This window comes from Musca domestica, unplaced genomic scaffold, assembly GCF_030504385.1.
Source record: "Musca domestica strain aabys unplaced genomic scaffold, Musca_domestica.polishedcontigs.V.1.1 79, whole genome shotgun sequence".
In the NCBI taxonomy this organism is placed as follows: domain Eukaryota; kingdom Metazoa; phylum Arthropoda; class Insecta; order Diptera; family Muscidae; genus Musca; species Musca domestica.
The window spans coordinates 2,456,606-2,478,613 of NW_026712406.1; the positions used below are offsets into that span (position 1 = coordinate 2,456,606).

At 36.0% G+C, this 22,008-nt stretch overlaps 1 protein-coding gene across 2 annotated transcripts in view; it reads right to left on the minus strand.

Moving 5' to 3' along the window:
* Positions 1 to 22,008, minus strand: part of LOC101893452 (tyrosine-protein phosphatase 99A) — a 606,223-nt gene that overhangs the window by 323,003 nt on the left and 261,212 nt on the right. For both annotated transcript variants that reach the window (XM_059130728.1, XM_059130726.1), the window contains exons 3-4: positions 6,238 to 6,364; positions 5,733 to 5,856 (exon numbers count right to left, since the gene is read on the minus strand). In XM_059130728.1, the coding sequence (XP_058986711.1) occupies positions 5,733 to 5,856; positions 6,238 to 6,364 (251 nt within the window). The remainder of the gene's footprint in view (positions 1 to 5,732; positions 5,857 to 6,237; positions 6,365 to 22,008) is intronic.

Below are 22,008 nucleotides of genomic sequence, written 5' to 3' on the forward strand. Positions count from 1 at the left end.
GTTGTAAGCTATCATCTCGATGCCATTCTTTTTGTTGTGCAATTCTTTGAATCTATTTTTGTTCTCTTCTCTATAAATTCACATTCAAACGGTGACAGTAGAAAAACAACAAGTTTTACGCACATCATCATCAACATCATCATCCTCCTCATCCTCATCGTCTTCTTCGGTATTGACGTTATCAAAAAATATTTAGGTGTGCTTTTTTCTGTTTACGTTTTTGCAGATAAATGACAGTATTGACAAACAAACAACAAACTATTGTATTTACGAATATTTCCAGAAACTATTTTGTCGTCAACGTTTGTTTTTTTCGCTCTCAAATTTTTTGTTTAGACAAATTGGGGAAAAAAGTGCAATGCAAAGGAGAGAAGAAAAAAAACGAGAGCCAGTAAAACTCGATGCAGCAGAAAAAAGCGTAGTTCATGGGGGCGTATGATGTTTGTTTATAAAGTAATATACAGAACTCATACGCCACCAAGGGCTGCGCAGTATTTGAGAATATTAGCTAAATAAAAAAAATATATCTCTAGGGAAATTTTGAAAAATTCGATATTAAAAAGCTTGATTTCAAAGCAGAGTTAATACGAATATACCCAATCCAAAGAGGGTTTATGATATTTTTTTTTCAGCAGGAAATTTTAAAAAAATTATTTCTGGATTGAGGATGGAATTTATCGGCCAAATCTGTAATTTGTTTCCCAAAAAGTAATCAACATTTCATAATCAAATTACTAAAATATGCCACGATCGTATTTGAAGAACCAGTAGAGCTAGAACTCTTTAATTTGGAATGAGGATTACTGATAGAGTGTACGATAGATGGATTTTTGGGAAATTCGCAGTGTACGAAAAATTCCTAAAATGTGCTAAATTTGGTACCATTTCGTATCGAGGCTAAAAACTTAAACTTGAAACTTGGAATGGGAATCAAGGTTGAGGATTGGAATATGGAGGACGTTTTCGAAATTTGTAGTTATAGGTGAACCGATATAGCTCAAAAACTGAAATTTGAATCATTGTATTGTAGGACTGGGGTTTGATGGTAGTTTTGGCAATATACTAAATAGTACTAAATTTGGAATAATTTAGGTTTTGGTGACTAACAGAGCTGTTATCTTGAAATTTGGAAATTACATTACTGTCGGAGTGTAGGATTGGGATATGGAGGTAATTTTGGAAATTTGTACTTATGTGCACTAAAATGTACTAAATATGGTAAAAGTTGTACTTGAGTGAACCAATAAAGCTGGAATGGTGAAATTTGGAATTGGGGTTACTGTACGAGACTATGGATTGGGATATGTAGGAAGCCTTGGAAATTTGTACTTATAAGTTCTAAATTGTACTAAATTTGGTACAATATGTATATGGGCGATAGGGATGGAATCCTGAAATTTGCAATTGGAATTACTGTGAGAGTTTAGGATTGGTATATGTGGGTAGCTTTGGTAAATCGTACTTATGTGGTACTAAATGGTACTAAATTTAGTACAATTTAAATTTGGTTGAACTGACTTTGGTTGGCTGGAATCCAGAAACTGGGAAATATGATTTCTATTGAATTGTATATGTAGGTTTTTATGGACATTACTTATGTGTACTAAATGGTACAATGGTATCTGTGTTTGAGATTTGGCGGTCATGGTACGAAACACATTAAATGGTACTAAATTTGGTATCTGGAATTGAAATATGAAAGTGGTTTAGGAAATGTGTACTATAATTGTACGAAAAGTACTAATTGGTACTAAATTCAGTATTGAGTGAAGGGATAGAGATGAAAATCTGAAATTTGATATAGAGGTCTCTGTTGGTATATGTGGTGAAAAATAGAGGTAGTTTGGGAACCGTGTACCATGATTTTTCGAAAAGAACTAAAATGTACTGAATTGGGTATTGGTTGAAGGAATAAAGCTGGAATCCCAAAATTTGGTATTGAGGTTTCCATTGATATCTGGGATTGAGATATGAATTCGTTTGGTGCTAAATAGTACTAAATTGGGTATTGGGGGAAGGGATAGAGATGAAATTTTAGTATGGAGAAATAGTTTTGGATAGAAACATTAGATGAAGAAGAAGGCATTGGATGAAGGAATTAAGCTATAATTTGATGTAGATGTTACTGTTGGTATCTGTGGTTAAGATATGGAGGTGGTTTTCGAAATGTATACTAAAAAAATGATATTGAGGTTTCTATTGGTATGTGGCATTGATATATGGAGGTGATTTTGGGAAACGGAAAAATAATACTATTATACGAGAAGTACTAAATGGTACCAAATTTGGTATTGGGAGAACGCGGAGAGCTGAAATTTGGGAAATTGTTTTACTAATATCCTCCTCGGTCAATTTCAAATTGAAAGATTTTGAAGACTTTTTGGTATAAGAGAAAAATATTGTTCTATTATTCTTTCTGAAAAAGGAAAAACTTGAATAATATCTACATAAAATATTGAAATTCCACAATTTAGTACGATTTGATTAAAAAATAGTGTCAAACTGGACAAATTGAACATTTTGAGTACTAAAAAGGCCTAACACCAACTGTTGGAATGAATCTTAAATTTTAAGATGGGATTTTCGCTGAAGAAGTTGTTGGTCCTTGCTAGTGATCACATATTGAGGCTATATATCGGTCTCAATACGACAGGTACTAGTTATAACCCTCATGCCCTCGTGGCACTCTTCCACATTTTATAAAATTTCGTATTTTAATTTTTTATAACGTTTTTTTATAAATTTTGAAATCCAAACGTAACGTTATGATAATTTATAATTTGGTCTCTTAAGGTAACGTTATGTTGCCAGTACGATTTTCTAAAAAAATCAAAAACAGGAAACTTCAAAATATACGGTGTTGACCATAAATCTCTAATTGTTCTCAAAAGTTTGAATTGGAAAAAACTTTCCTCTGACGTCTCATTCCGTTATGCCTTCAATAAATACTTTATTATTACAATTTATAATTGGCTCTATAATTTTGTTCAATTTTCTATCGGCAGCAATCATTTGATTCTTCCATTATGCAAAAAGCAGCTTGAAGAATAAAAAAGCAAAAAATTATATATAAAAAACTTTTACTCCACCATCACAATTAAGTCCATGGTGTTGAGCTAAAAGTTTAATTTGTGGTCACGGCAAGCTTACACAAAAAAAAAAAAATCCATTGTCCGTTCATCACGCTAAATTTCAATAAAGTTTGTTGTGACACTTTTTGCTCTTCAACTTCAATTTAGTACTTAAAAGTTTCACTTCAGTTTGCCGTCGAGTCGTTAATGTATTGTGGAGTTTATTGCAATTGGAAATACTCTAGTCAATGTTGAAATAAGTTAATTTGACTTTAATGCAGGGGGAGAAATTTGTATAATAGACAAGGCTGAGAAATCAATATTATGGGGAATAGAAGCTACAATAAATCACTATATTTAATACTGATCAGAAAAAAAAATGTATTTAAATTCAGACAATCTTAACCAAGAAAAGAAAATTTTAATAATTTAAATCAATGTTGGTCCACCTGTGTCGACTCATTTCCAATTTCTTTTTGGTCAATTGATGTTGATACAATCCAGTTAATAAGTATCGGTCTATTTTCAAATATATTTATTTATATTCTGTATTTAATTGCATATTTTTAATTGAAGTAAGCCTTTGGTAATGCGACTATAAAAATTTAACTTAAATCGACCATGTTTTTTTTTGTATGGGGTTATTTTCTATTTCTATTTACCGATTTATCAGAAGACAAAACTGTATGTGACCTACACTCTAAACTTGACTTTGTTAACATATTATGTGCAGAATCCTAGATCATAGCCAACTTCGTTCAAATATGTCCAAGAAAACTTAATCAGCTCAGTCGGTTTGCGGACATATGTATTTTCATAGCCTTCTGGTGGAATATATCGAAAATTTCTATGGAATATAAATAAAATTTTCAATTTTAGAAACAAACAAGTAAGCAAAGGCTGTAGCCGTGCGGGGCCGACCATGTGATACCCTCGCTTTTGAAATTATGTCACGGAACACTGCCCAGATATTACCCATAGCATTTTGTCCAGGGTCATTTGCCCAATATTTACGCACTCCGCTGTGCTGTTAGTTGTTGTGGCTAAATATAATCTAATGGTCATCCAAAATGCTAGAACTATTCCCTGGCCTTAACTCTCTTCTCAGGCGAAATTCTGTGTCGATTTGTTTCAATTGTTTTCTGTTTTTGGGTCATTTGAACCCCTAAATAATTTGCAATCATCTCCAAAACAAAAGGACCCTCTGTATCTCTAAATTTAGACTGATTTCTATCATTTTCTTGTCGACGATATTTGGCAATATTCGTCAACGAAATCAGCTTAAAAAAGTCAGAAGTTCGCTTTTGGTTATTATTATTATTTATTTTATTATTTTAAATCGCATGCGATAAAAAATATGAAAAAATAAAAAGAATGTCAAAAAATACTAGAAAATCTATATTAACACAATTATTGGCATATTTTTATGCGATTTTTTTAGATTTTATTATTTTATGAAAAGAGGACATTCTGAATTGACAATATTTGTCAAAATCAATCCAGCCATTCTTGGAATATGAGCATTCTTGCTAACATCCTCTTCCTTTGTAAATACACATTGTATATATTTCGCTATATATATCCGATATATTTACTATCGGCATCTGTACTGGTCAGAATTGACCTGTTCGTCTATTTGTGATATTTGTGATTATGCGATCATCTCCAAAAGCACTAGGCTTCTATTCTGTCCCTAGGAAGGAAGATCCTTATATACTTTCCTATATGGGAAACCAATAGTTCGAGGTGTCACATAATTGTTGGGCCAATCAAACTTATAATACCCCCAACACATAGTGTTGTAGAACAGAGAAAAATTTGTTGAAAGTTTACATTTTAACCTGTCTACCATTAATAACCTTTTTCCGATTTAGCATAAATATACTACATAAATATACAAAAATTGGTTATTTACTTTCTAAAAAAAATACTCAGAATAGCCCTGCCCTAGATTTAACGAATACCCCATTCGGGAGGTGTCCCTCGCTTTAGCCATACAGACAGATGGACATGGCTAGATCTACCCCAAATGCCCTAAAATGAGTTTCGGGGAAACTATTATTCCGAAGGAACATAATCATACTCCCGAGAATATTAAAAATCAATTCCTAAAATCTAAAGGTTCGGTAAGAATTTAACCAGAGCGAGGTCCTATGATTTTGAAGATATAATATGGTTAACATACTGCTCATGGCTGTTATGTAAATGAAAATGTCGACAAGGGATATGTTTACATTATAGGTCCATAACCAGCAATTTCAATACGTTCCAAAGAAAAAAAATCAAACTTAATATACCTTTCATCATATGATGGAGAAAATTAAAAAAAATTGAAGAATATGTTTTAAATGTGTTCAAATATGAATGCATACACTGAACCGCTGACAATATAACACCGTTCAATTAAAACGAATATAAACTTCCAAGGTGCCCCCAAAAAAGTAAGGCTTTCTCCGCGTATGCCTCAATTTTTTTTGGAAAACAGTTTTTAAATAAATAAAGGTCCTCCCACATTATTTTCAAATAAGTGAATTAATTCCGGCTCCCATCTGGTCACAACAAAGAGGTTGTATGGTATATACATATATAATTACATACACTCACACACACATCCAAAAATAGGTACATGTCGATGTTTGTATTTTTTTATTCATCACTTACCGTGTTTCAATAATGAAATGCGTCACGGGAGCATTTCGTGGATGCTGTGAATGGGCCCACGATAAGTTAACCGAACGTGATGTAAAACTTATCAGCAACGGTCGTTCGGGAGGATCTGGTACATCTGGTTAGGGTTTGCGTACACATCCAGTAGTTGTCCATTAGGGTGGGAAAAAAAGGGAGAAATAAAGAAAAAAACGACAATAACGGTTAAATGCTGCTACGAATACATAAAAATGTTGCTGCCATGTTGGGTTTGACCGTTTTTCTTTATTGTCCTTCATAAAGTAACCGGCAATGGCAGCAGCAACAACAGCAGAGGTAGTAACAACATGCCTCATGGCACCGTAAAAGGTACACTTGGCGAGTCATTGCCATTGTTGTGTCGCATTGTGGATTTGAACGGGGTCACCCAACATGATGGCCAGCTGCCCTGTTGCATATATGACAATACCCTACCCGTTACCTTCCTTACCCCTCCCTTCCCCTTTGGCATAAAACTTACCTTGCACCAGTAAATCAACAATTGCTTCTGGTATATGCCGGTCATTTACCAGACAAATATATTCAGCCGTATCCACAGCTAAGGCCGGGGCAAAATGTAGTGCAAAATTCTCCGACAACAGTTGAATCTGAAAGTAACACAAGAAAGAAGACATAAAAGCATGAGAAAATGTAAAAATAAAAGAAGGAAAGGAAGGAGAGCAAAAATGGTTACATGAAATCTTACAATTGTGCAGGGAAAGGTGAAACTGAGTTATTAATACCCCGAGTAAATGGAGTCATGTACGGCATAAAAGTGTTTACAATGCCCAGCATGGCTTTAGGTAACTTAACGGTAAATTATATAAATTGGAAGTAAATTGAGACATTAAAAGCTGGCAACAATTCTTGGAACAGGCATTTAAATTAAAGAAACGAGCCATCTTAGCCAGTTTGTTATAAATATGTTAAGCAAGATATTTTATTGCAGCCGTAGAGTAATTAAGAAATGTTTATTAACATTAAGGAGATTTTGTTGTTAATAGGAGAGCGGAATGTTGGATTCTCTGTTTTGATCTGAGTTATTGGTGGGTGTAAGTGAATAAACATATTTAAAAAAGCCCAGGCCTAAATGGAATATACGTTTAGAAGGAAGATTAACTTAGATTTGAGCACTTTTTTTAATATTCATAACAATGAATAATATATGAGGTCGAATAAAGTTAAAAAAATAATGACACTGAAAACTGTATTACAAATAAACGGAATAAATAATTTTTATTAAATCTTTCAGTGAAAAAATAAAAAATATTTTTATTAAAAAATAAAATAAAAAAATAAGTAAAATAGTATCAGTCGGTATTGCCGACAGATATATACCCCCAGTCTTGAGTTATGATTATTGAAATTGTTGACCCTTTATGGGGGAGGTTAAAATACTACAACGTGCCTTCTACTTCCTACACTTTAAAAAAGATACGTGTGAGATGAAAAAACTGCAACCAACCTTTGACTGTCTTCATTTCTAATCCACTCGTCCGACAGCTGTTAAAATTATTCCACTGACAGCTCATTATATTGTTTATAAGCGTACAAAAGCATTTTGGTGAGAATTTTCAAGAAGAAAAGTTATTCGTGATGGAATTCAAGCGTGATAGTGTGATTTCTTTATATTTGGCTGGAAAACCAAAAGTGGCTATCGTTAGCATTTAAATGTGAATAAATTTCTTGGGTCTCGTACCATAACTCGTTACCGTGATACTGGTAGCGTAGCCCGGCGTCAAGGAAGTGGACGGAAGAAAACAGCAACATCAGCAGAAATGGTTCGAAAAGTAAAAAATCCGCGTCGCAGTGGCCGAAAAATGGCTCGTGAGCTGAACATATCGCAATATTCCATTCGGCAAATATTGAAAAATGAGCTCGGGGTAAAGCCATTGAAATTTTAAAAGTGCAAGAACTTACACCGCAGCTGAAAGAAAATAGACTCAAAAGAGCTAAAGAGTTGCTTCGCTTGGCCGAAAGTGGTCAACTGCCGAATTTGGTATTCTCCGATGAGACAACATTCGTTGTCCAGCAGTTTGTAAACAAGCAAAATGATCGTGTTTACTTGCCAAAGAGGTCAGCTGAAAATGTGCACCTTCGGTTGGCAACCAGAACTCAAGCGCCGGCCATGGTGATGGTGTGATCCACCATAACAGCCGATGGTCGCTCTCCGCTCATATTAATCGACCGTGGCATCAAAATAAATGCGGAATATTATCGCGAAAATATTCTGGAGGTTATATTAAAGTCTTGGGCACGCAAATATTTTGGCCGCAGACTTTGACATTCCTGTTGGTTAGCACGCGCCACCCTAGAATGATTACGGATACCAATCCGTTGGACTATTGTGTCTGGAGTATTTTGGAAAGCAAGGTTAGCACTAAAAAATACTAAAGTGACGATCACCTCAAGCAAGCGCTTCGCCGGGAAAGAGCCAAAATACCGCAGAGCAACATTTGGGCAGCTCGTGACGGTTTCATTGGCCATTTGAAGGTCATAATTCGTCCAAAGGTGACCAAGTCGAACAAATCTAAACTTATTCTAAAATTGGATGCTATTTCCGACTTTTTTGCTCCCATTCAATAAAATGTAAAAATTATGGCGTTTGACTTTGTTGCAGCTTTTTTTTTTGTATGTGATAATTTTCGAAAAATGTTGAAATGTGCCTGAGTAGACGGAGATATTAAACTTCATCTGATATTGATAAAAATATCGGAATGTGCAAAATTTAAAGAAAATCGAACATTAATTTCCAATTTTATGCGGCAGGGTGCCAGAAGGGCTAACCCTTATATCCGTTCATCATTTTAGATTTTGTGTTAATAAAAATATTCGGATGTGTGAAATTTTAGGGGGATCGGGTCCATTTTCACAACAGATCTTGTGTTAATAGAAATACTGATATGTGTGAGATTTGAGGTGACTCGGGTGCTTATTTCGCTTTTTTGATCGTTTCATGAAAATGTTGACCGTTTGTGGGGGAGGTACCAGAAGGAGTGATCCGATACATTCCATCTTCATGCCAGATCTTTTATTGGTGGAAATATTGGGATGTGCCATTTGGACTCTTATTTCACCTTTTATAATTATTCAAAATTTGTATTCTGTATGGGAGGAGGGGGCATATTGGGATTTGAAATTATTTTCTTTGAAAGTGTTGATGTTTTGCGGGGAGATACCAGAGGAGTAGACCAATGTTGCTTATCTCCGAATTCAATTTAAATTTGATAATAATATTACGATGTACTAAGGTTAGATCAAATCTGATACTCCCTTCGAGAGTGATCGAGCGCATCAGCTAGACAGACAGAGGGACGGACAAAAAAGGGTATAATAACTCAAGAACCAGGTTTAGAGTATCTGGATGACTTGGATATGAGCTGACTGGAGCTGTAGTAAAACCGAGTCAAATTAATGATGCCACCAATAGCGATGATACTTGCGACATTCCAATAGCCCGATTTTTGGCAAGGGTATTTTATACATTCAGTCCACGCTTTTCAAGGATGTCGAACGTCATATTCTTCCCCGCAGTTTGAACGTTTGGTTACCCACTATATTTCTGTCAGACATGCGGGGAATACCAAAGAAATGGGAGAAGATTCGTAGAGAGAAACAGTGAGTTTCCCAAGGTAGGATATATTTTTTAAGGCGCAGTGTAACGTGACTGCACACCCTAACAATAGCAAAAACAATAGCATCCGTCACCTACTAAACCACACTAACCTCTAACAACAATAACAAAACACAGCCAACCTTACCAACATATAGCAACGCAATAGACCCACAAACTGCTCAACCACCATGAGCAGTGCTTATACTGCTTATCAAGAAATAGCCGCTCATTTGCCATCATCATCATAACAACACACGAGAAATAATTTTCATTCATGGGTTGACATATATTGTTTTCGATTCGGTTAACGAGGCAAGTCCCCGTTAAGGGGGCTCACATAAATGGTACGTGGAAATTATTAACTGCCTCCGACTAATAGGAACTATTCTTTTTTGCTACCTCTAATAACTTGAGTGCCCGGTAATACACTGATGTCTCAACTGGAGCTTGATGTCCCAACCGAAATCTAGAGAAGTAACGTACAGATATCCGTAGACCGTAACATAGCCCGACTAACTAACCTCCGAGCACCGATACGAGTTCGCGATCATATATTTCTCATACATAACCTGAACACCTGTGGGCCGAACGCTCTTTAACAGAGTTTCCGATTATAACCGGAACCGCAGCACGGTCTACGACCCAAATAACACAATCGACTACATCCCGGTGTCTATGTTTTTTCTATATCCCTCTGAACGGAATTATTTAATATTTTAGATTTACAAATCGTAATCCGTCATGTAACGAACGTAAATTGAAATATTTCCACGTCTTTCCACGTATTTTCCAACCGATTTGACTTTCATTTTCCGTTTCCCTTACCTCATGACCGAAGATAACGTTTCTATTTGTTTCTTTTTAATTTAGAATTCCGCTTCTGTCATTATCACTTCGTAAGAAAACTGTCAAAAAATGAAAGAAACTATCAATTTAGGTTTGGTTTTCTTTGTCGTCCTGAATCTGTACTGTATTTTCAGATATTCGCTATTTTTTGGGTCACACTTTTCACAGGAAATTTTTCAAATTTGGAATTTCAAATTCCTAATGGGTACTATATCCTATTGCACAAAATTGTTCTAACCGGTTTACGTCTTCGTGTAGCCCCAATATAAAGGTGCCTTCCTATATTCGGTGTTTGGATGATTTTAGCGAAATTATCCTCCGGAAGTCTTTAAATTTCGTATTTCAATATCGTAATGCCCTGTGACAAAAATTGCATATACAGCTCCAATATAAATGTTACTCCATATTTTCAGTATTTTTATGATTTTAACAGAATTTTTTAACTGAATTTTTTTGACAATTTGCAAATTCCTTCCAAATGACAAATTATATTTAAATTAGGCCCTGCCGAACTTACTGTTTTCTCACTTGTTACGTAAAAAAACTTATTTAGCCCTTAAGCTCAACCAGGGTAGTTTAAGTGGGAATCGGTCTTGTATTGAAAGTTATCAACTTTTATTCAATGACCTTATCGGTATCTTGGTTACTTCATTAAAATTACGGTCTACACGATTTGCTGTTTAAGAATGTCGTTCTTTGGTACAAAAAATGATTTTGATTTTTATGAATTTATGATTTTTTTGCTCAAATATTTTCCCGCCGCACTTCACTTTCTCAATTGGTGAACAAGAGATATCTCTATTTTAATTTGCCAAAATATTTTTAAATTTAATTACCCATATCTTTTATTGCCTACAAATTTAGAAACCTACAGAAAATAAAAAGATCCCTTTTCAACTACCACATCATACATGTCTGCATATTTTATCGTAATGCATGCATTAATTAGATATTTGTTTTTTACTATTTGCCAACTGCAAAGTTACGGTAAATAATAAAACTTCCAATTTTAAATAAATCTAGACAAACTATGCGTGAGATTTTTCCAAAGAAATTAGTTTGTTTATGGAGAGAGAGAGAGAGAGACACAGAAGGAGAAAGAGCTGAAGAAAAAAGACTCAACCAGCAAAAACAATTCATGTAAAAGAAAAACTTTTAATAAATCTCTTAAGTTAAAAACATAAAATAAACATTGAAAGTAAATGGCCCAAACAAACAAAGCGACTGAGTAGAAGAAGAGAGTAACGTAAACAGCAAACACTTCACTTAAAACGCACGGAACCCACTCACTCACACACTCACGCACAAAAGTTGGCACACAAGTGTTTCAAGATGTTCGCTATTTATGTATGTAACAACACACACACACACGCACACTCACTCGCACGACACATGGTATAGTTATCCAACAGTGTAACGTACTTGGCTCTCGCTTCTTAATGATAGTGGTAAAAATCTTGAAAAGTTTCCTACTTTCGTTACTTCTCTCAATTTCTTCTTTAGCAGTTGTTGTTTGCAAGGTGGTATTAGTGATGTTTGTTGTTGCTGTTGTCGTTGCAGTTACTGCAAACTAATGAAGGCATATTCTTAATTTGCCTTAACTTTACTCCTCAGATTTTCAAGGAGAATGTTGTTGGTGTTAAAACTTAACAAGCTTCGAGCAAAACTTTAGCCGACTCTCACATTTAGGAGGGTAGACTTGGAGGAGATGTGAAATTTTAGTTCATGGGACGGAAGTTTAATTAATGCAATTTTGGAAAATCGTAAAATTTATTTATTGCCTATTTATATTTTGAGAGAGGTTGAGAGAAATTCCCATTCCATTAAATGAGCCACTTAAATTAATTTAGAAGGTTTAGTGAACTTATTTATTATTTTTAGAAAAATGTTTCTCAAACCCTTTAAGGGCCAGTAGCTTAAGTTTTAAATTAGGTCACAACAAGAATCAACCGTTCACCTTTCCCAAACCTTTCTAATCCAACTTCTTAAATCGTGAAATATGTTCAACGAGCTGCGTGCAGTAAATTATAGTCACTTTTTTTTCTAAAAAATTGTCCCGGCTTGCCATTTAACACATTTTCATCGAGCGTTTCTTAAAGAAACTAGTACAACAACAGCAACGGCAGCAGCAGCAAGAAAAATAGGACAAAGTGAAAAAATACTACTCGAACGTGTTGCCACTTGAAAGTTTTCCCTGAATGAATAACCGACTGGCTGAGTGAATGCTTCGTTGGCTGGCTGGCTGGTTGGTTGGTTAGATCGTTCGCGAACGAATGGATGAATGAATGGTTGGCTGGCTGGATGGATGGATGGCTTGTTAAAAGTTAAGATACATAAATAAATGTTGGCGCCGTTGCTGTTGTTGTTGTCGTCGTAGTTCTTCGTCTTAGTTAAGCCTGGTTGTGGCGGCATGTTCAACGGCTAAGGCAACAATCTTCATTTATTTAAGGAGCTGCCATCAACTTCAGTGTAGAACTTAAAGTAGAAACGCTTCGCAAATAGTTGCCAAAGAATGAAACTTTACGCCATGTTAGTAAATTAAACAATTTTTAATATTGAAAACCAATATTTCTTGCAAGCGAGAAAGGTGCGAATGGGGAGAGGACTGTGTGTGTGTGTGGTGACATGCAATGAATTTTAGAGAGCATATGTTTGTTTTGACAAACAAAAGCGTACTCCGCCACGTGAGAACAAATTAATTGGTAGGGAGACCTTTTAAATGATTACTAAAATGATCCTACAGGCGGAATGGGGCAATGTTGTAGATGTAACATGTTGGATTGATAAATTAATTTAATTGGACAATTAAATTTATTGGAGGTATGATACGTACATTCAAGGTATAATCTATATTTAAAACAAGTTAAAAACCCTCCTTGAATACCCTCCAGCTTTGGAACGAATTTGGAAATTTTCAAAAAATAAAATCCTTAAAAAATTCTTTTTAATTTTAAAAATACAGAATATAACCGTTATATTGGAGTCTATACGATATGGACCTACATAGGCATTGTTTATCATAAGCCATTACAATATTCAAATTCGAATCTTGAAATAAACGGTGAATAATGTAGCTAAAATCATCAAAATATCGTATATAGGTTACCGTTATATCGGAGCTGCGCGAAGACCTGGACCAGCACAGACAATTTTCTGTCACAGGCATCCATTACGAACGTCAAATACGACATCTCAAACAATTTCGGTGGGTTTTGTACCTAAACTCGTCAAAATACCGAATATAGGAAGGTACTGATATATGGTGCCTATACGAAGACCTGGACCTGCATAGACAATTTTCTGTCACAGACTGTAGTTCCCATTACGAACTCTAAATACGTAATTTGAAACTACTCCAGCGAATAATGACGCTAAAATCATCAAAATACCGAATTTTGGGAGGTACCGTTATATGGAGGCTATACGAAGACGTGGACCTGCAGAGACGATTTTCTGTCTTAGGCTGTAGTATCCATTTCGAACTTCAAATGCCAAAGTTGAAAAAATTCCGGTGAATAATGTCGCTAAAATCTTCAAAATACCGAATATCAGGAGGTACCGTTATATGGGGGCCATATGAAAACGTGGACCTACATGGCCCATTTACAAACTTAACCTGCCTACTGGTCAAATAAACACATGTGCACAATTTTAGCTTTTTATCTCAATCCGTTCGAAACGGACAGACAGTCAGACAGACGGACATTGCTAAATCAAGTTAGAATTTTACGCTGATTAAGAATATATATACTTTGTTGGCTCTGACATGATTATTTCGAGGAATTACAAACGGAATGACAAAGTTAATATATCTCCATAGTATGGTGGAGGGTATAAAAAATATACCATTCAACACTATTTGTTGGGGATTTCATAACTTTGATTGGGCCAAAAATAATATAACACCTCGAAATATTGGTTCTCCACATGTTGCATATGCATCTTCTTATTTCGCCGAGCTGAGGCGATCTAGTAATGTATAGTAAATTACAAGTCGCAATAATACCCCGATCCCCACAAAATTTGGCATGAGTTGGGCTTAGGGTCAGAATGGAAGCCTATTGTTTTTGGAGATGTTCGCACTTATTTAGGGGTTGAAATGGGCCAAAAACTGAAACATTTTAGAACAATCGACGGAATTTAGCATGGGGCGAAAGTTTTGGGCTGGCCAATACTAGTTTGGTTGATCATCGGACAATATTAAGCGGGTAAAATATAACATAACCTTTATGTAACAAAAAAAAATTGCACAAAGTTTCAATCCCAGCGAAATCACAAATGGATTTAAATGTCACTTCTGATCGTTAACTGATGACCGTGAAGCTGATTGCCAAGATATCGGATATATAGCAAAATAGGTACAGGGTTGTCCATATTCGACGGACCTTTGGGTCCTTTGGGCCCATTCCAATCGACGAGGCTTGTCCGTCAATTGAATTTTGTACGGGAACAAATGCAAAACAATGCGAATAATCCGTTGTAAAGTGGACCGAGCCATGCCCAACTGCTGAGAACGACGTTTTTGGGATGTTCTTGGGGACCTCTCAACACTGGCTCGTACGGCAACAATATTCTCGGCCGATCGCCTTGGTCGACTTTTATATGGCCTCTTCGGATTAGAAAGAGCCTTACCAGTCGAAAATTTTTCGTATAAACGCTTAATGGTGTTCTTAGAAGGCGCACTTCTCACATTTTTTAATGTTTTAAAAGCACGTTGAGTTTTCACAATTGACTTCTTCTGTTGAATGTAAATTTCAACTATTTCAGAGCGCTCGCGTGGCGTGCATTGGTTCATGGGAAAAATCTGCTTGGACTGACGCTTCAAACGCGGTATGTCATTAAGCGATGTGACATCTCTGTCAAAAGTTATGGCGTTACCAGGTGGGTCCGTCGAATATGGGCAACCCGTACAATTTATATGTAAAAGAAAGTGGTGGTAGTTACTCCGCTTTTAAGTCATGAATGGCTGGAGTGATTTTTACAATTCTCTAGAAAATCTCTTAAAATATGCAGTAGTCTAGCATTTTGGATGGCCATAGGAATATACATGTATTATTGATAAGAATAAATTTTTATGTCGATTTATCTTTGTTCGTTAATCTGGAACAGAATGACATAAGTATGTAAATTTTTTTAAGAATATATTTTGGTTGAAGTTGTGATATTGAAAATGAGAAATTAGGTTCAAGTAATGAAACCATATTACTGTACTAACCAATTTAAGATTTTGTTTTTTTTTTTCTGATTTTAGCCATAGTTTTTACCGATTAGTGGAAAATCTTTACAAAGAATTATCTATATATCCATGATGTGGTATATTTGCTATATAGCGGTATCTCTCGATATTTGTACATTTTTCAACAGAATTCCAAAGTTGGTTTTAAGGGCCCCCACATAACTGTGCCTGGTCATTTTTGTATTTTGGGTCTTATGTCCGCAGTAGATCTGACAGAATATAGCACTGTGCTTCAAAAATTTTTGGAGGATTGGATAGATTCATCCCATTTTCATATCAGATTTTTCATTAATCCAAATAATGGGATATGTGAAAATTGTAAGAGAATCAGATGATTTTATCGCTTTTATGAACCCTTTGTGGGGGAGGTACCAGAAGGATTTGGCCGATGTCAATCATTTTCACAACAGATTTCGTGTTTGTAGAAATATTGGAATGTATGAAGTTCGAAATGAAATGCTTGTTTCGCATTTTATGAGAAATAAAAATATTCAAAATGTTGGCCCGTTACGGTAGGGGTACCAGAGAAAGTGGACCGATTTATCCCATCTTCACATCAGATCTTTTTTAATCTTGTCATGTGAGAAATTTAAAGAGAATCGGGTACTTATTTCGCATTTCATGAGAGACCTTGTGTGGGGGAGGTACCTGAAGGAATGAAGACTTGAGACTTTCACACTCCTATTTCACATTACAGAGAGAGATAAAAAATTGACACAAACTCAAACGCCATAATTTTTACCTTTTTTTTTTGATTTATTGAATAAAAGCAAAAATGTCGGAAATAGCATCACATTTTAAAATACGTTTAGTTTTCTTCGAATTGGTCACCTTTGGCACGAATTATGGCCTTCAAACGGCCAATGAAACCGTCACACGCTGCCCGAATGTTGCCTACTCCTGGCGAAGAGTTAGCTTGAAGTAATCGATATCTTGGTACTCCTTTCCAAAATACTCCAGACCCAATAGTCCAATAGAATAGTATCCAGAGATTTTTGTGGCCATTGTGCGCCGAAAATGAAGAGAGGAGCCTTATTTTGTAACCATGCTTGGGTGGCGTGTGCTGAGTGCAATGGTGCTGAGTCCTGTTGGAAAGTCCAAGGTCTGCGGCCAAAATGTTTGCGTGCCCAAGGCTTTAATACGCCCTCCAAAATATTTTCGCGATAATATTCGGTATTTATTTTGATTTACGAACTTTACGAACCATTTCTGCTGATGTTACTGTTCTCTTCCGTCCACTTCCCTGACGTCGGGCTGAGCTACCAGTATCACAGTGACGAGCGATGGTACGAGACACAAAAAATTTATTCACATATAAATGCTGGAACGATAGCCACTAGTGGTTTTCCATCCAAATATAAAGAATTCGAAGTTTTACGCTTGAATTCCATTACGAATAACTTTTTTTCTGGAAAATTCTCACCAAAATGTTTGTGTACGCTTGTTAACAATATAATGTGCTGTTACGGGAATAATTTTAACTGCAGTCGGATGAGTGGCTTAGAAATGACAGCAGAACAATCTTTTTTGGTATTGTCCCAATATAATGCTACCTCTCGATATTCGGTATTTTGATGATGTTTGCCTTTTATGCCTTGCGGATTTGTCTGAAAATTGGTATTTGTAGGTCATAATGGGCCCTAGTTTGCGTGACGAAACATTGTATGTATAGGTTCACGCTTTGGTATAACTTCTATATAACGGTGCCTCCAGATATTCGGTATTCTGATGATTGTTTCTAATGATTCTTCGCGGATTTGTCCAAAAATTGGTATTTGTATGTCCTAATGGGTTCTAGTTCCGTTGGCGAAACATTGTATGCATAGGTTCACGTTTTTTGTATAGCCCTACATAGCTGTACCTCTTGATATTCGATATTTTGATGATTTTTGCGACTTTTTCCCACGAATATGTCTAAAAATTTTTATTTGTGGTTAATAATGGGTTCTAATGTTTCCTTTACCCTAAGGTGGAGGCTATAAAAACTTCGACCTGGACGATATGCATATTTGGTGTGAATGATGGCTTAAAAGCTTTTTTGTTTGGAAAGTAGTATTTATTTCGATGTGTCATAAGGTATATGCGAATTAAATACCTGAACAATTCAATTTCGATTTACTTTCTTCAAGGAAATCTGGTTTTTCTTATCGATTGTGCAGACGTTCAGTAATGGCACACCTTGTATAAATGTGTAAAACATGTTTTAAAATTACTTTTATTTTTAAAGCCTTTCGAACATCACCACTACAATTCCAAACATGGGTGGTAAAGTTAGGGTATCGCTTACATGTCTCCCCCTTCCACCCGACATAGCAAAACAAAAACATTTACAAAGAATTTAAAGTCGTTTAACCAAATTACCCAACATTAAAATAGTTTTCGGTTTTCAGGGATAGAACTTAAAATGAACTGAACCAAAGTTTGTACACCAAACAGTGCCAAACAATTACAGTTACGCCAACCAGCTATTAGAGCAGTAACAACAACGGCAGCAGCAGCATGAAATTCCATTTGTTCTAAAATCGCAGTCAGTTTACACCTTCTTCAGTTTTATCTTCCACCTAGGCACTCTTGCGAATACAAACACGCCTGCACTCACACAGGCACACACCCACACTCAGGCACACAAATGGTTATTGCGCCACATTCATTTGTATTAGGCAACCACCATCAAAAACAAGAACAACAACAACAACCACCTACTTTAAGGGATTCTCGGAATATTCTGCCATTTGGCATTACATTTCAACATTTCCAACTCCCCAATTGCCCGACAAGGAGCAGCAGCAGTAGCAGTAATGTTTATTCAGTTTAGTTGGCCGACACCAATACTTCTTGGGTTCTTGTTGTACGAATATTATTGGTTGTGTAGTTGTTGTTGTGTTGCTTCTGTTGCACGTAACATAATTTATGTCCTAGTTGAAAGTTTCCAACCAACTCAGGCAGAACATGCCTTCTTTCTTACGTTGCATGTTGCTGCACGTCCAACATTAAACGAAAGAGAGTGAAAGAGTCATTCAAAAAGACTTTCCTATGGCGTAACATTGGGTCCTCTGTGTCGGTGGTGGCCATTATGGATGGCGCACAGCAGCCAGTCAGTCAGTGTCTGCTAAGTGGATGCTTATGAGGGAGTTTCGGCTGTGTGTGGCACAGTTTCCTTTCATTGCAAAATTTTCAAAATTATGCCTTGATTTTAACAACACGTACTTTATGGGCAACAGCAGCAACAACAACAATAAGTAGCAGAAGTACCAGCAACAACAACGCCTGCCAAATCTTAGCAGGAAAAGAAATCCATTTAGGTGAGAAACGTTACCGGATAAAAAGCAAAACATCCGAAAAACGACAAAATGAAAAAAACTGAAATCTTTAAACCCCGGCATTGCATAAAACTGTGATTTGCTTCGAAGTCCAAAGTTTCCTGGTGAGCCAAGGGGAATCTTTTGGCCCTCACCACAGCCCGCCTCTATTGGGTGTGTTTGTGTTCATGCGTGTGTCTGATGACAGTTTAATGGCTGGTTTTAGTGCAAATATGGTCGGCAAACAATCCAAGCCATTTTTAACTTGAGCCAACTTTCAAATGAGAAATTTAGCCAGACACTGAGCTAAATCTAGGGGGTTTGTCATGCACAACTGTTCAGATAGAGATAGTATTTTTTTCTTTTTTTGGATGCTACTAATGCCCATTTTAAATGTAATGGAAAGTTTAAAGTTGAGGGAAAGTCATAGGTTAAAAAGAAGCAAAATCGGAATAACAAAAGACTTGTAATTTAAAAAATTGATTTAAAATGTATTATTTTACTAGACTCACATAAGGACACACAAAAATATGAACCTAGAAATTTTTGACTAAAATTGTGATACCCAATTAAGACTCGAAAGACAATATTATTGTAAATTCGATGGAAAATACGGCGGAGGTCTATCCTAACGTCGATGTTTTAGAACACAACAAGATAGAAAGTCATGTACCCCCAGCATTGTTTATGTTTTGCCATTGTTGGGGAATTTCGAAAATAACTGGGGAATACTCCCATATCTTACTAAGGTTGTGGTTATTATTTGATATATTTATAAGAGATCTAATTCTGCCTGATGTGAATGTGCGAAGTTCAAAGAAAAATGGAAAATGATTTCACATTTTACGGGTGTTTGTTTTTTATCATTACAAAAAAATTATATCTTTTAGGAAGGGAATGAAGGAGGTACGAGAGGCTTTGGTCCAATTTTTGTCATGATCGCCTCTGACCTAAGTATTCGTTTAGTATGGATTTAAGTATGACTTTGATGGAGAGGTACCAAACAGAGGCCAGATTTTTTTCTACCCTAGCTCCAATAAAGGAAAACATATTTTGTAGAGCCACATGAAGGAGTTATCCATACTCGCACTTGGCTTAATACATATCTAAAACTCCCGCAGCTCAATATGAGTTTTGTTTATTTTTTCGCAAAACATTTATATTTTGTTAATAAGTTGCCAGAAGGAGTGGACCGATATTACTCTTATCCATTTTCAACTCATTTTTATGCACACAGGAACTGCAGGTATGAACCCGGGGATGTAAGGTGTGAATATTGTTATGAGGTCATATCACGATTAGAGGCGTAATCTGTCATGGCAACATATCATGAATCAATTTTCGTAAATCAAAGCTTCGTAATGTGAAGATAAAATTCGAATGTGGGTATTCGTGAAAGTAGAAAAAAGAGATCGAATATTATCTATTTTTCGAATGGGAGTAAACTTCGCTCGAAATTGATCTCTTTAAATTTTAGACATACCTTTTTTTATTAGTTAGCATGTGTATTTTCTCAAATCCCTTGCAATATATTTTGCGGTTTTTCTCATCTTAGATTTGTACACGATCTCTCCTACCAAGCCAACATCCCCATCAACAGTTTTCTGCTAACCGAACATGCGCTTTCTTTTTCCACTCGATTTCATTCTCAGAGTAAACTAGTATTTGACACCCACTCTTTTTATCATGAGGGGAGAGTTAGCTTCCTGCGCTCCTGAGTATTTTTGACTCGTGAGTAAAATCCAACAAATCGGGGCTCTCCTTAAAATAATATGAAAGTTGTTTTAAAACACCCTTAATGCGACCGCGAGTTGTATCGCGATACCGGATTGACAAAAGAGAAGCACCACAATTTGTAGCAATAGCTGTCATCTCAATAAATACTTATTTTTATATCTGTGACCATGTGGCTACGTATCATTTGATACGACCAAAACGTGGCTCATCAAAAAGCTGGTTTTAGACCCTAGGTCTCTTTGGACCAAATCTGGAGTCAATCTGGGTTGTCCGGCCGTCCATCTGAGTGCATCAGCTACCAATAACTCTCTTAGGAGTATTCGATTTGATTCAAACTAGGTACATCGATTTATTGCTATCAAACTTAGATCGAGTTTGGAGGTGGGCTACATTGGTCCACTCGTTGTGGTATCTTCCACACAAAAGGTCACAATTTTCAAACAAAATGATTTACCTTATAGAACAAATAAGCATCCGATTCTCTTTAATCTTTACACAACCATATTTCTATCAACACCAGCTTAGGTGTGAAGACGATACCATAACAACGGGTCATAAAACGCGAAATGAGCATCCGATTATTTTCAAATTTGTCACATCCGAATATATCTATCAACACAAGGTTTATTCCAGGCCAAGGAAGTAGTCGATATAGGCCAAGTCTTGCACCATGTGATATTTATATCAGACTTAGGTCAGATACGAAATGGACAATATTGGCCAACCCATTTGGAACCTCCACCCTAAGGGGCAAAACACACATATATACATCCGACTAAAACTATTTAACTTGTTTTTTTTAAACCCTTCACCATAGTACGGAGGGTATATTAAGTTTGTCATTCCGTTTGTAATACATCGAAATATATATTTTAGACAACACAAGCTATATATTTTTGATCAGCATAACATTAAATGTCGGTTTAGCAATGTCCGTTCGCCTGTCTGTCTGTCCGTCCGTCTGCGAAAATCACTCTAGCTTCCGAACAAATTATAGTAGTTTGATAAAATTTTACTCAAATGTGTGTTGGGTCTGCAGAACTTTTGGTATTGAAAATGTGCTATATATGTCTACGTTTAGGTATAGCCCCCACAGAACTGTACCCCCTATATTCGGTATTTCATGATTTTAGCGACATTATTCACCGTAATTGTTTCAAATTTCGTATTTTAAGTTCATAATAGGTACTACAGCCTGTGACAGAAATTTGTCTTTGTAGGTCCACGCCTTCGCATACCCCCCTTTATCGGTACCTTCCTATATTCGGCAATTTGATGATTTATGCTACATTATTCACCGGAAGTGTTTCAAATTTCGTACTTGAACGTCGTAGAGGGTACTGCAGCATGTGACAGAAAATTGTCTGCAGGTGCACGTAATGGTATAGCCCCCTATATCGGTACCTCCCTTTATTTGGTATTTTGATGATTTAAGTTACGGTATTCAAAGTGTGTCAAATTTCGTAATTGAACTGTGTAAAGAGTACTACAATATGTGACAGAAAATAGTCTACGTCT